At 37.5% G+C, this 12,461-nt stretch overlaps 1 protein-coding gene across 5 annotated transcripts in view; it reads right to left on the bottom strand.

Moving 5' to 3' along the window:
- LOC106935947 (SZT2 subunit of KICSTOR complex) overlaps positions 1–9,998 on the bottom strand; it is an 81,192-nt gene extending 71,194 nt beyond the window's left edge. For 2 of the 5 annotated variants that reach the window (XM_015016689.1, XM_015016693.1), the window contains exons 1-9: positions 9,774–9,996; positions 9,252–9,451; positions 8,921–9,087; positions 8,018–8,115; positions 7,743–7,875; positions 5,529–5,656; positions 3,862–3,909; positions 3,133–3,254; positions 2,601–2,786 (exon numbers count right to left, since the gene is read on the bottom strand). In XM_015016689.1, coding sequence (XP_014872175.1) covers positions 2,601–2,786; positions 3,133–3,254; positions 3,862–3,909; positions 5,529–5,656; positions 7,743–7,875; positions 8,018–8,115; positions 8,921–9,087; positions 9,252–9,451; positions 9,774–9,855 — 1,164 coding nt within the window. In that variant the 5' untranslated portion in view covers positions 9,856–9,996. Of the gene's footprint in view, positions 1–2,600; positions 2,787–3,132; positions 3,255–3,861; positions 3,910–5,528; positions 5,657–7,742; positions 7,876–8,017; positions 8,116–8,920; positions 9,088–9,251; positions 9,452–9,773 lie in introns of all 5 variants that reach the window. The other 3 variants (XR_001422013.1, XM_015016690.1, XM_015016691.1) reach the window with 3 other exon arrangements.
- Positions 9,999–12,461: the final 2,463 nt, after the last annotated feature.

Raw genomic sequence — 12,461 nt, 5'->3', positions numbered from 1 at the left:
ACTATACATTGCGACATTTCTGACAAAAAAATTGTATCGGCCAAAATAAAAATTGGCAGATCAGATCAGTCTTTTTAAAGATCTGCATGCAGCAATCGGCCAGAAAACCACCTATTCCTGGTCTCACCTAGTATTTAATTTATACTAGGTGAGTCTTTCTCATTTGAGAACGTGGACCAGTACTGGGCTGATTTTGTGCCGTCAGTATATATACATTTTTTCCAAGTTTTGGCTCTAGTGGCCTTTATTTGAAAGTGTTACGACAGGAAAGTAGCAATGAGAGAGACGAGCAGCAAAGGTCACCAGGCCGGGATCCTAACCAGCGACAGCCACATCGAGGACCAAGTCCTCCCCATGCGGGTCGGGCCCTGGCCACCACAGCCCCCCAGTGTCAAATAAATTTAGCAGTGCTCCTGGAGAAGTTTCCCATAACTTATAAGTTGATGTAAAAATAATGCTTGTTTTTGCCACATACATTACCATGCTCAGCAGCAAACAACTGCAGCTTAGAGTATGTAGCCTGATGTAAAAACATTTTGCTAGACAATGTCAAACATTGTGACATATTAATTAATGTTATCAAACATGCCGCTTTGAAGCAAAAAAAAAAAATAAAAAAAAAAAAATTCAGAAATAAATAGGACCAACCACGATAATCAACTCATTTACAGCTACAATTCTAAACTTTTTAGATTTTGATTTACTTTGTGTTGCACTAAAAGTTTAGCAGCAGAATTTAATAAGAGGACAGCCATCATTTTGACAGTGTTAAATTGAGAATTGCAATCAAATGTTTATGGTGCAAACTTTTTTGACAAAGTTTGTTAAAGAACAATGCAGAGGGAAAGTTATAGGAGTACATAAACTTTTTCAAGGGAGTACAGTTAATGACATAAATATGCATTTGCAATTATTTTGTACCAAGTATCATCCTGCACATAGTAAAGCCATGGACAGCCTGGCACCACCACTATGTGTGGTTGATTCTAAAGGGCCACATTGTTCATGTGGAGCAACTCAAGCACAGATAACTGAATATGACAGAGCTGAGTGCACAATGGCCGCAGGCCGTGGTGACAAACTGTGCACTGGTGCTTCCTCTGCTTTACATCACCAGCCTGACAGATGCAGCTTTGTTCAGGCAAATTTTCTGCTGCTCTAATTTTGTCTTCCATCTACAGTCACCAGCAATGAAGTACTGAAGAGTAAAACTACTGGAGGGAAACTTTAACTTTTTTGAGTTTGTTTTGTTAGCAGGAGGCTAACAGGAAATTCATTTCATGTTCATTACTCTATCAAAAATGTGACTCTTGTAATCTTCATCTTTGGTCTGCTCTACGACAATCAAATTATTTTACACTAAATTGATTCGCACTTAAATGTTACAAATTAGATTTTTTTTTCGTGATAACTAAGATAGATCAAGTTTGAGCCAAACATGTATAATTTCCCAGCATTTATTGTTGGGAAAAACAATATGGATTTTATACTGGTAGTGAAACGGCTACTAACAATCACATTTAAAGGTCAACCTCTGAATGCTCCTCAGGACACAACAGCTGCTTGATGAAACCTGCCGTATTCCACTTTTAAAGAGCAGATACTTTCAGGACTCAGGGTTTTTGGATTTGGTTATCTTTCCATCATGTTTTAGTTCACGTTACGTTAGCCCTTTATGGTCATTTTAGTTTTATTATGTAAATATATGTAAATTATTTTTGGTTAGTATTATCTTGGTTCTTGTTTTCCTTCTTTCAGTTCCCTGGCAGTGCTTCTAATAGTTATTTCGCTACCCTTAATATATTTTTGTAGATCCTTATTTTCACATAATTTCTGGTTTGTTAAGTTTGATTTCAAGTATTTATGAATGTTTATTGCAAGTTTTGTACTACTTTTGTTAATTCATTATTAGACCAAGCTACTGCAATACATAAGTTAGTTAGTGCTTATATAAATTAAAATCATTGTATAATACAGGCTTTTAGTTTGTGCAAAACAGTAAAGTAAGAACAAGAAGCTAAATCATGTGGAATATTATTTCATTTATTTACATTAAGTGTATGTGCAGATGTTTATAGAAAAAAAGCTTAAGTAATATATTGTTTTTGTCTTTTAGTTTCACACTTCATTACTGTCAATAAGGCTGTGGACAAGAAAACAACTTTCCTCAGAGTCATGATATCAAGGCAGAATTTAGCTGACTGGGTTTAGCTGCATTTCCATATGGCGAAGGCAGTACAAGGCATTTACTGTAGCTTGGATGAATGTTATTATGACAGGTCCTTTTGTGATGAACAGCATTATATCAAAGATTAATGCCTTTTCTGGAATAATCTTTTTATCTGAAGTAATTTATAAAGTTGTCAGATCAAAAGTAAACAAAGTGTGCGAATGTTTAAAATGAGGACATTTATGACACACTTCACAATCTGTGCTTTTGTTAGGAGTGGAATAAGTCTTGAGTATCTATAGTCACACTTCTTAATATCTCATCATTTTCCCATAATATGGTTACATTTTAATTGGTAATAATTGCTGTAATAATGTTATATCAATAACAGTCAATGTGATTGATCACTTCATTGTTGAGTTCAACATACCAGCTTGGAGTCCAGTTCCTGAAGAGGTGGGTCAGAGAAGCAATAGTGGTGGAAGAGGCCCATCTTTTGGCTGAACAGGCAGTGAACAACATGAGCCCTCGCATTCTGCCATTTCACAAGGCGTACCAGGTCACGGTTCAGAGATGCACCCAGGTCCACAGACCAGTTATAACTGTACAGAGTCACCTACAAAAAGCAGACCTACCATGAATATTCAAAAAACGTTGAGGACAGACATTTTGCATTTCCACTACAGAACGTTGTTTCTCATTGTTTCTGTGTCTGCAGATATTGACTTTCTGTGGCCCAAGAACTGAATCTGGAGAAACTCTGTGTGTGTTTAGACAATCTAATGACAACTGTTGCTACATTGCATAGCTGGTAATTTAGTCATTCATATTCATAACATTGCCACATTAAGTTAATGTCACAATATTGAAATAAAAAAGAATAGCTTTTAAGTTCCTGAATGTGTTTTCTTTATTTGGCCCCTGCAGCAGTCACATAATTACAGTTTCACATAAATGATTACCTTTTTCTCTGCAATGCTGATGAATAGGAATCTCTGTCGGGGAGCTTGTCCTGCTTCAGGATGGCCAGGAGTTATCAGGTCAGTCTGCTCCAGAGCCTCAAACCGCTGGAAGCCCTTGTGAGCTGGCAAATCAAAAGAGAAAATATGGAAAAAATAGGACAGCAAAAACATTTCAAGTCACATCTTACAATCCTCTGAAAGGGGCTCTCAAATAAGTGTTTCATAATTTTATTCTTATATTGTCAAACGATAGTCAACAGACGCTACAGTCAAATTACAGCAATAATGTGAATTTTATATATGTATATATACACAGCGCCTTATGAAAGTATTTGGCCCCCTGAACTTTTCAACCTTTAGCCACTTTTCAGGCTTCAAACATAAAGATCTAAAATTTTCATTATTTTGTGAAGAATCAACAATAAGTGGGACACAATTGTGAGGTGGAACAAAATGTCTTGGATATTTTAAACTTTTTTAACAAATAAAAAACTGCAAAAAAAAGCGGCAAAAGGTTGAAAAGTTCAAGGGGGCCAAATACTTTTGCAAGGCACCATGTGTATGTATATATGTATATATATATAAGGTTAATTTGAAGACAGCACATTTCTTGTTGAATTCTGTGACAGATTATATGTTGTACCATTTATTAAAGAAAAATGTAAAAAAAAATAAAAATAAAAAAGAAGACCAGTATTATTGTTAATGCTAGCTAAGAGCCAAACTTACGTGTGAACCTATTTAGCCCTGGGGAGCTTTCCTCATCTGAACTGTCTTCTGCAGCCAAACAGAGATGGTACAAACAGCAAGGCAAGGTGGACAGTGAAACACAGCTCAACATATAATGATGTAAGCAAATGTTTGCAAAATAACACACGAGTGTTAGACTGCTGGCATTGACAGAGAAACACAGCACAGCAGGAGCAAGTACAGGATATTCAAAAGCTTTGGCACCAAACATGGCTTTGCACTTTCACACCACACAGGAGGCTAAAACAACAATATACTTCAGAAAGAAATTGATTTCAATTTATGCAGAAATTTACAAGACTCAGCTCCTTATGAAATTTGGCAACAACTTTCTTTTTGGTCTGGCATTTTCATTATGGCAACACATTTTTTCCACACAGTATTATTACATGAAATCAAAAGGGTTTATTTTATTTATTTTTTGGCTGGCTGTTTAATCCAGAATTCTCATTTTCACATCTGATTCTTCCTAACAGATCACGTTGCTCTCAGACTTACTGCTGGTTTCTAGAATTTCAAAAAGTACATTGGGAGGCAGATTGTTTAGTCATCAGGCTCGTCTCCTATGGAGGCCGACACTGCCTACTTTTAGCACCAGGGTTAAAACCGTTCTTTTTGATAAAGGTTATTGTTAGACTGGCTTAGGTTATCCTGAGCTTTTTCTATAGTTATGCTGCCACAGGATAAGGCTACTGGAGGAGAAGCTGACCACTTTCTCTCATTTTCTTTCACTATTCTTTGATTTGAATTGTTTCCTGTTGTTTTAACTGTTAACTTTTTGTTTGCTCAACTTATTTTTCTCTCTGTAGTCGCTGCACCTGGTCTAGCTTTCCGTTAGAACAGGAAAGCTAAGAAGCTGGGATTTCTTCTTGGAGGAGTGGATTGGCTGAGACAATTCTCCGTTCAACCAATCGTTTTGCCTCTCCTGCTCTTAACTTTTTCATTTCATGAACATCTAAAGTAATCCTACATGCATTCTGCTCTCTCTTCTCAAATTCCCAGTTGGTTGTGGCAAATAGTCACTTGTACTGAGCCAGGATCTGCTGGAGGTTTCTCCCTGCTAAATGGGAGTTTTTGCTCTCCACTGTCACCTCATGCATGATTCGTATGAGGAATTGCTGTATAGTCACAACACAAGCAATTGTCATTATGTGCTTGTCCAGGAGGAGTGAATGCTGTAAGTCAGTGGCTCAATGGAGCTACTCCATTTTCTTACCTACTTTGAATACCTAATTCAGCATACTGTACCGTTTCATAACTGGGATCAATTGTAATGCACATATATATGAATGAATTGAAATTATTTTTTGTAAAGTGCCTTGAGACAATATTGTTATGAATTAGCGCTATATAAATAAGCTGAATTGAAGTGAACTGAGGAGGTCATTCAGCCATTGGATGAAGGTATGTTGAACCAAGGGTACATCTAAAATCCTGGACCTTGAGGTCTGGATTTAAAGATGCCTGCTATAATGTTGAAAATCTGTGATGCATCATCTGCATCAGACAGCAAATGGCTATTGAAGTGAAAGTTAAGTTGTTCAAGTAGTGCCTGTGATAAACCTCACATTGCTCAGGTGGCCAGCAGTTCCATGTGTCACACAAGATGTCTGATTTTACACTGATAAATTTCAGCAGGTGGGTACCTTGCTCTGTGCAGCAGTGCCACTGGTAGAAATTTCGCCCAATGAGAATGAAGCTTCTTTTAGCGTCAGGAGGGTGGCTGCGGTGCTGGACAAGAGGGAATGGAAAAAACACATCTCCGCTGGGGCAGCTGTAAAAAGGTCGAAATTCAGAGACAAACATTTATGTGGTGTCTGAGACTGAGTGACATGTAAAATAAAATACTGCAGAACATAATGTAAAATTCTTTTTGTAATGTTTCATCGTCTCAGATGTAATTTAGACATATTCAAGACATTAAAACTTTATTGAAAATATAATAAAAGGTTTGTATTTGTATTAATCCCCCAAAAGTATTTAGCAAAGAAGTCTTGTCAAATGTTGTCTGTGTCATTAGCCAACATTTCTTTTTTTTTTCACAAGGCAGACTGACTATAAGGATGCTGACTGACATTCAGGCAGTGCACTGCATGAATTTAGGCTGTTAAACTCCAAAAATTGATGTACTAAAAATCACATTTGAGGAGCAGCTGAACTCTAAAGCCAACAGCCTTTGTGATTCTTTGTAAAATATGATTAACAAGAACAAGGAGTGTCTAAAGGCTGAATTTTCGTAGAGAGCAAAACAACTTCAGGACAACATGGACCCAGAGGTAAGTATTGTGATAAGAGGAATTGAACAAATGGAGGCTATACTGGACTGGGCTTGTGAGAAGGCCAGTACCAGATCTGAACCTGATCTGGTCGTGATTATCCCCAGATTACTCTGTTCCTATGGTGAAGGTATTCCAGCCCTGGTGAATGAGCTCCTCACAGTGAGACTATAGTAGGAGCTGTTTCGAGGCAGTGGCACTGTTGTTGCAGTTAAGAGGATCAAGGATAGAGGAAGACGCCCCAGTGAGATCAAACTGGAATTCGGCTCTTTCCAGGAAAATATTAGCTTTATACGGAATAAACAGCTTTTTAGAAGCAATGTTAAGTATGGACATGTTCACATTCGCTTGACAAAGAGCCATACTGAATGGTTTAATTGAGCTAAACTTTAAAACTTTATTGAATCAACTGCTCTTTGGCTATTAGTTTTGCATCATGGGAAGTAACAAAGTGACCAACGGTAGTCTGGAGGTGATGAGGTCTGTGGAAGAGCTGACGGTGACAACCGAGAGTCATCACTGTTGTCTGAGGTGGGAAGTTCTCCAGCTTAGCCTTTAAGTTATACTCCATACACTCTTCCACACTGGAATATGAATGGATGGACTTAAATTAACTAGGAGCTCAGACAATTGACACTGAGGAATTTTAATTCAGACTTTATTTCACTTAACAAGATTCACCTAGCCGGAAAAAAACCTAATCGAATTTGGTAGTCACACCTGGTTTGGACATAACAGAAAGACACATTAGATCCAAAAAAGGTTCTGGAAAAACTTGGCCCAACCATTTCCCAAAAAACATGTTTTATCATATTTTCATCGTCTTTGCATATTCATTTTAAAGTTATTTACTGTCATCAGAAGATAAGAGGATCTTCAGCATGTAATTCATGGCTTTGCCAGAATCCGTAAATTCCTTACCCACCAGTCTAAGATTAATACAAAGAGGAGCTGGGAATTGTAATCCGTAGCGAGAGTGGAGGAATTCAAAGATCTCTGTAAATGCAGTTCTGGTTCTGGCTTTGCTCGTAGTGGAATTGGGAAAATGCTGATCAGTTCTCCACTGAATTGAAGAGGGCCATGACTGCACGCATGGCACAGTATCTCCATATACTCCTGATGGAAGCTTAACATTCATGACCCATGACCCGTCACTCTTTTTCCCTTTTGCCCAATTCCAGTGTGAGCGGTCAATCACAGTTTCTCTCAAGCCTGGGCAACTGGGCTAGTAGTTAAGTAATGTGTTTCAGGGACATCGAGGACTCTGATATTCCACCTCTTCATTTGTCCTTCCATATCCTTTGTATTTTTCTTTCAATTCCACCAAATCCTTCTTCAAACGGCTCACAGTGTTCTGCAGCAAAGTCACCTCATCGGGCCAGGTAGGTAGTAAGCTTACAATTCTGCTTAAGGTTATATTTTAGCTTAAACTTCTAATCAAAAGGTGTTAAACTTCCCAGCTCTAGCAGTCAAAACACTCTATGACAAAAACTACTTTTAAAACCACAGCACCACATCCCATTAGTAGTATGCTAATGAGAAATGGCTGATTCAGAATGCAACAATTTGGAGGAAACTACTGACCTCATCCTTTCAAATGATTTTACTGTTGTGTCACTGGCCAAAGAACTGACCAAATTGACGACCTCTGTCAAAATGGAAGGCAGCAGGAAGTTGGATGCAATTTCAGTCGTGCAATGTTGGATGGAGGGGCAGCCTTTTCACCAGCAGTTGTCATGCATTTTTAAAAAGAGAAACAGGAAGAGCTATGATAGGTCATTGAACAGAAAAACTGTCATTGTCACATACATTTCTGAAATTTCTTTTGATTTAGTGCTAGCACACAGACAGAAACTCACCAAGTCTGGCCATAAATGTGATCCATGACTGACAAGTATCTTGGTAGACAGGGTGTAAAGTGCCTGCATCTCCCTCCTCCAACTGAGACACCTGCCTCCTAAACAAACATAAGTGTGCACAAAAGCTTTTAATGATGAATATTTTTCACAGACTGTTATAATACCAGTCTGGGGTTAGTGTCTGAATTTTCATTTTTAGTAACAGAGGCAAACAGCGTTGCCATTCAGCTAAATAATAAGGGAAAATCAAAACGCTAACTGTGAGAAATTTCAGTGAAGATTTGAGTGATTTATCTGTGGTTTTGCCAGAAGAAGCTAGATAGAGTGATGAAGAAGGAGCTGGTTCTAATAAAGGACTTCAACCCAATTTATTTGAGCCATATTATTCAGGAAGCAACAATGATTTTTTTTCTGCTGACTTGTTATAAAAACAACAAAGCATTTTTGCTTTGTTGTTTTGGATCATTTGGGTGAAATGTAAGTGCAAGATTTTTTTAAAGCATAAATTTGTGTCTTGTATTTAAGAATTTGAAGAAGTGAAGCTGCTATTTTGTATTCGTGAAAGATTGAAAAAAAAATTATATTTACAAAACTCCTATAGGATCTTTCTCTGCAACTTCAACTTCTCAGTTATATGACACAAATACCTCTGCACCAAAAGTACCTTCATATCCCACCACCAGATATCCAAGTTGGCAGAGCACAGAGCTAATTTTAGAAGTATTTTGAAACCGCTATTAATTAGCTTTTTTGCTGTGGAACTAAAGACAGAACTGTCGCATGGTGGTTTAACTGTCTCTAGGTGAAACCTTTGTTTTGCAGAAGCTTTACTTTGTGGGCCCTAAAGGCTGAAGCCTAAAATATATGACATGAAGACCTTATCAGACGTTTCAGCCACACCACCTTTGAGCTTGCTCAAGCTCCACAGCCACAGCTCTCTCCTGACTCCACTGCTGCTTTACGTTCTCCGTCTTGTGTCTTCGTCGTGCTGCTCTGCCCTCTTCTCCCTTTTCTTGAACAATGTCATCAGTTGTCTTGGGGCTCCCAAGCTCTGCTGAGTCGGGTTTACTCTTATGTAAGAAAAAGATTAGCTCTGTTTACAGATAGACTATACAAATTAGTATAGTACTTTCAAACACAAAAGTACTAATTAAATAAGTTTATAGTGAAGAAGCCATGTAATCACTGAAAGAACAGCTCTGTAATAAAAGTCTATGATGTTTGAAAAACTGACCAGAATATCCCAAAAGCTCCGGCGTGAGCTTTTATTAGTAGGAGTAGTAGATTCTGGTGTGCTGGTCCCCATCACCGGGTTGACACCTGCTGAATGGATTAAGGTGATTGGAGAAGGGCCGCTTTTAAAGATCCGTGAGCCACTACGTTGCCTGGGGCTGTCCTTCTTTTCTTTCACCTCAGACAAAGATGTCTCTTGTCCTGAAAACAGATTTCACAATAATACAAAGTCAAACAAAAGTTTGTGGACATTTGCTAATACTAGAAATCAATAAATCAGTTCATTCTAAACAAGTTTTTACTATGATAAAACTGGCAAGCAACATTTATTCCTTTCTGCAAGCTGTAAAATGCAAAGGTATTATATTAATTTGTGATGCCTCTTTGACAAGTCAGAGGGAATCTCAGGATTTGTGATGGTTTTACATAATACTTGTAATACACTGCAGAAAAGTTTGCAGGATTTAAATTTTATGGTAGGCATTTAAAAAAAGTTAACTAATATTTTTCAAGATAGTGTTACCTTTAGTTCCTTCTCTCTGACCTCTGTCTGAGCTTGCTGTGACACCAAGGCAAAGAGGATTTCGCAGGACTCTAAGTTCCATGATGGCATCACAGAGTGCATGGCGCAGCGCCCCTTGCAGTTTATCACTCAGCTGTAAGGGGCTGATGTTCCCTTGTTCCCAAATATCAAAGCGCACGTTTAGTTGGGCTGCTGAAAGAAATCAAACAGAAATACTTTAAAGCAAAAAAATATGAGTATTATAAACCTAAGTAGAAAATTCCAGAAGAAAGTTTAAAGAGGCCTGTGGCTTTCTGCGTGTCATTCGAACCCGATTCAGTGGCTCTGTTGCCAAGTTAGGTCCTTGCTCTGTGTGGTGCACCTAAAAATGTCACCACATTATTTTGATTGTTTTATGATTTTGAAATATTTTCATATACAATTTGTTCTATTTTTATTTTACAAAAATGAACAAATTATGTTTTGTTTGCATTTCGGCATATTAATCTGCCTGCATTTAGTGCTTTCCTGAGGTTGGGATGGGAGCAGTAGTTGCAAAGCGGAACCTTTGTTTGGGGGGAGTTGCTTCCGGGTTGGTTTTGGGGCGGACTTTCCTGTTTGCCTCAGACGCAATCTGGATGGTAATGGCAGCGCTTCGGTTGTCATTGCTAAATCCTGTTTTATTCTTCTTCAGAGTAGTACACAGTGAAAACACACCATAGCTACTCTGTAAGATGTTAACCTCTTATTTCACCAGTAGATGCCACTGTGTTACGTTTCTAAGCACCATTTTGCTAATAGTTGAGAGTTCTAACACCCAGGGGTTAGAAGGGGAAGTCCTGCAGGGTTAGGTGATTAGAAAACCGTGATGTCTTACTAACTCCAGGTGTTATATTTTGCTTTTGTTTGAATAATATACGGTGCATGTTGCTTGTTGATTCATAAAGTAGCTCAGAGCATGAGTGTAAAGTGAGTCCAGTCAAAGTTAATGGTAGAGAAACTATTCTTTGTTCATAAAGTGTGGGAATTCAGAGGTTAAAGTTGTAACAATGCCATGTTAAATTTTAGATATACGGTATTTTCCGGACTATTAGCCGCACCAGAATATAAGCCGCAGATATCTCTGCCGCTCCAGGTTTTCCACAACGATGCAGCACGCAGCAAAGAGGGACAGACACCCAACAATTGAGTCATAACAGATCAATTGAATATCACATTTATTACGGTTGAAAAAGAAAAAGTTGCCAAGTTTAGATTTAACTGAACTGATTATGAGGGTATAAGTTTGAAGAGAAAAATCTCCTTACTGTCTGCTACTAGCATGTGCTAAATGAAAATGGGCGCCTTCTTCTTCTTCTTCTTCTTCTTCTTCTTCTTTAGATTTCAACGGCAGCTTGCATCCATTATTGTTGCACTACTGCCATCTACTGGATCCTAATATCAGTACCTCAAATTCTCATAATGATCCCAGTATTATTTAAAAAACAAAAAATCTTCTTTTTCCCCCTCAGTGCTATTTAACTGATTAACAACATTCTCAAATTTCAATTCCCTATTAAAACCTAATTCCGTTTTAATGGGCGCTTTCTTCTTTTATTTCCAATTTTGACTTCCAATGATTCACTTCCTGCTAAAGAGCCCCCTGGTGGTTGAAGAAAAATCCCCATATAAGCTGCACTGGTTCGAAGCTTAGAAAAAAAGTAGCGGCTTATAGTCCGGAAAATACGATATTTGTAACTCTTGTAATTTTATTTTCGATCATTCATAAGCTAAAAACATAGTATATTTTGATGTTTATGCCAATTAACATGCAGCTAAATGCAGTAAAGCTTTAAAACAAAGAATGGGAAAATGATCAAAATTTTTTCCACTGCTGTTGCAAAAAAGCGGGCTGCCTTTATTAAAGTCAAGAAAGTGCTCCATTCCTGCCTGGGTGTTTAGTTTACCCTTTTCTACTCAGCTGTATTATGGATAACTTTGCCAAATGGACAGGTTCAATGGTTCGAAGCAGCTTCCTGTGCCATTGACTTTGTAGAGAAGAATCTGAAAAATGTGGTGGCCCTGGTCTCTGTTTAAAAATTGACTCCATAATGTTTCTAGGATCTGTATCCCCAGAGGTTCTACATAATGCTACTGCATCTTTAAAAAGTTAGAAGAGGGGTATACTTCTTTTTTCAATACATGGTAACTCTTTGATGACTTCTATTTCCCATTTATTTGTCTTTTTTAAAATTACCATCAATAATTTTAAATAAATAAAAATGTATATATGTTTTTAAATTTTTTATTTTCTTTTTTTTGTTTTTAATCATCTGTTATTTTATTTTATTCATTTATGTTTAATTTATTTTCAATTTATTTAATTTTTCTTTTTTCTCAATAGGTGTCTTTTTCTGTAGTATTGTTAAGATGCATCTTATTGTTTTATCACTAGTTATATTCCACAAGGAGGGGTCTGCTTTTTACCAAAGGGTAGCCTGCATTAACTGCTCCAAAATTAATGTTCTTCCGTGTTTTTTATATTTATTTCAATGTGTTCCAATCATCCTTACTAATTCCGTCTTTAAGGAGTTAGACGGTCTTATTTCTGACTTTGTTTGGAAAGGGAAGACTCCGAGGCTGTCTGGGCAATACTTACAAGGACTTAAATCACTTGGGTGGATGGCCTTACCCAATTTCAGGTACTACTATTGGGCTATTAGAGATTTT

This window comes from Poecilia latipinna, unplaced genomic scaffold (genome assembly GCF_001443285.1).
Source record: "Poecilia latipinna isolate Pla-1442-1.1 unplaced genomic scaffold, P_latipinna-1.0 Scaffold2048, whole genome shotgun sequence".
In the NCBI taxonomy this organism is placed as follows: domain Eukaryota; kingdom Metazoa; phylum Chordata; class Actinopteri; order Cyprinodontiformes; family Poeciliidae; genus Poecilia; species Poecilia latipinna.
The sequence above is the reverse complement of the archived record's forward strand: the minus strand, read 5'-3'. Positions and strand labels throughout refer to the sequence as shown.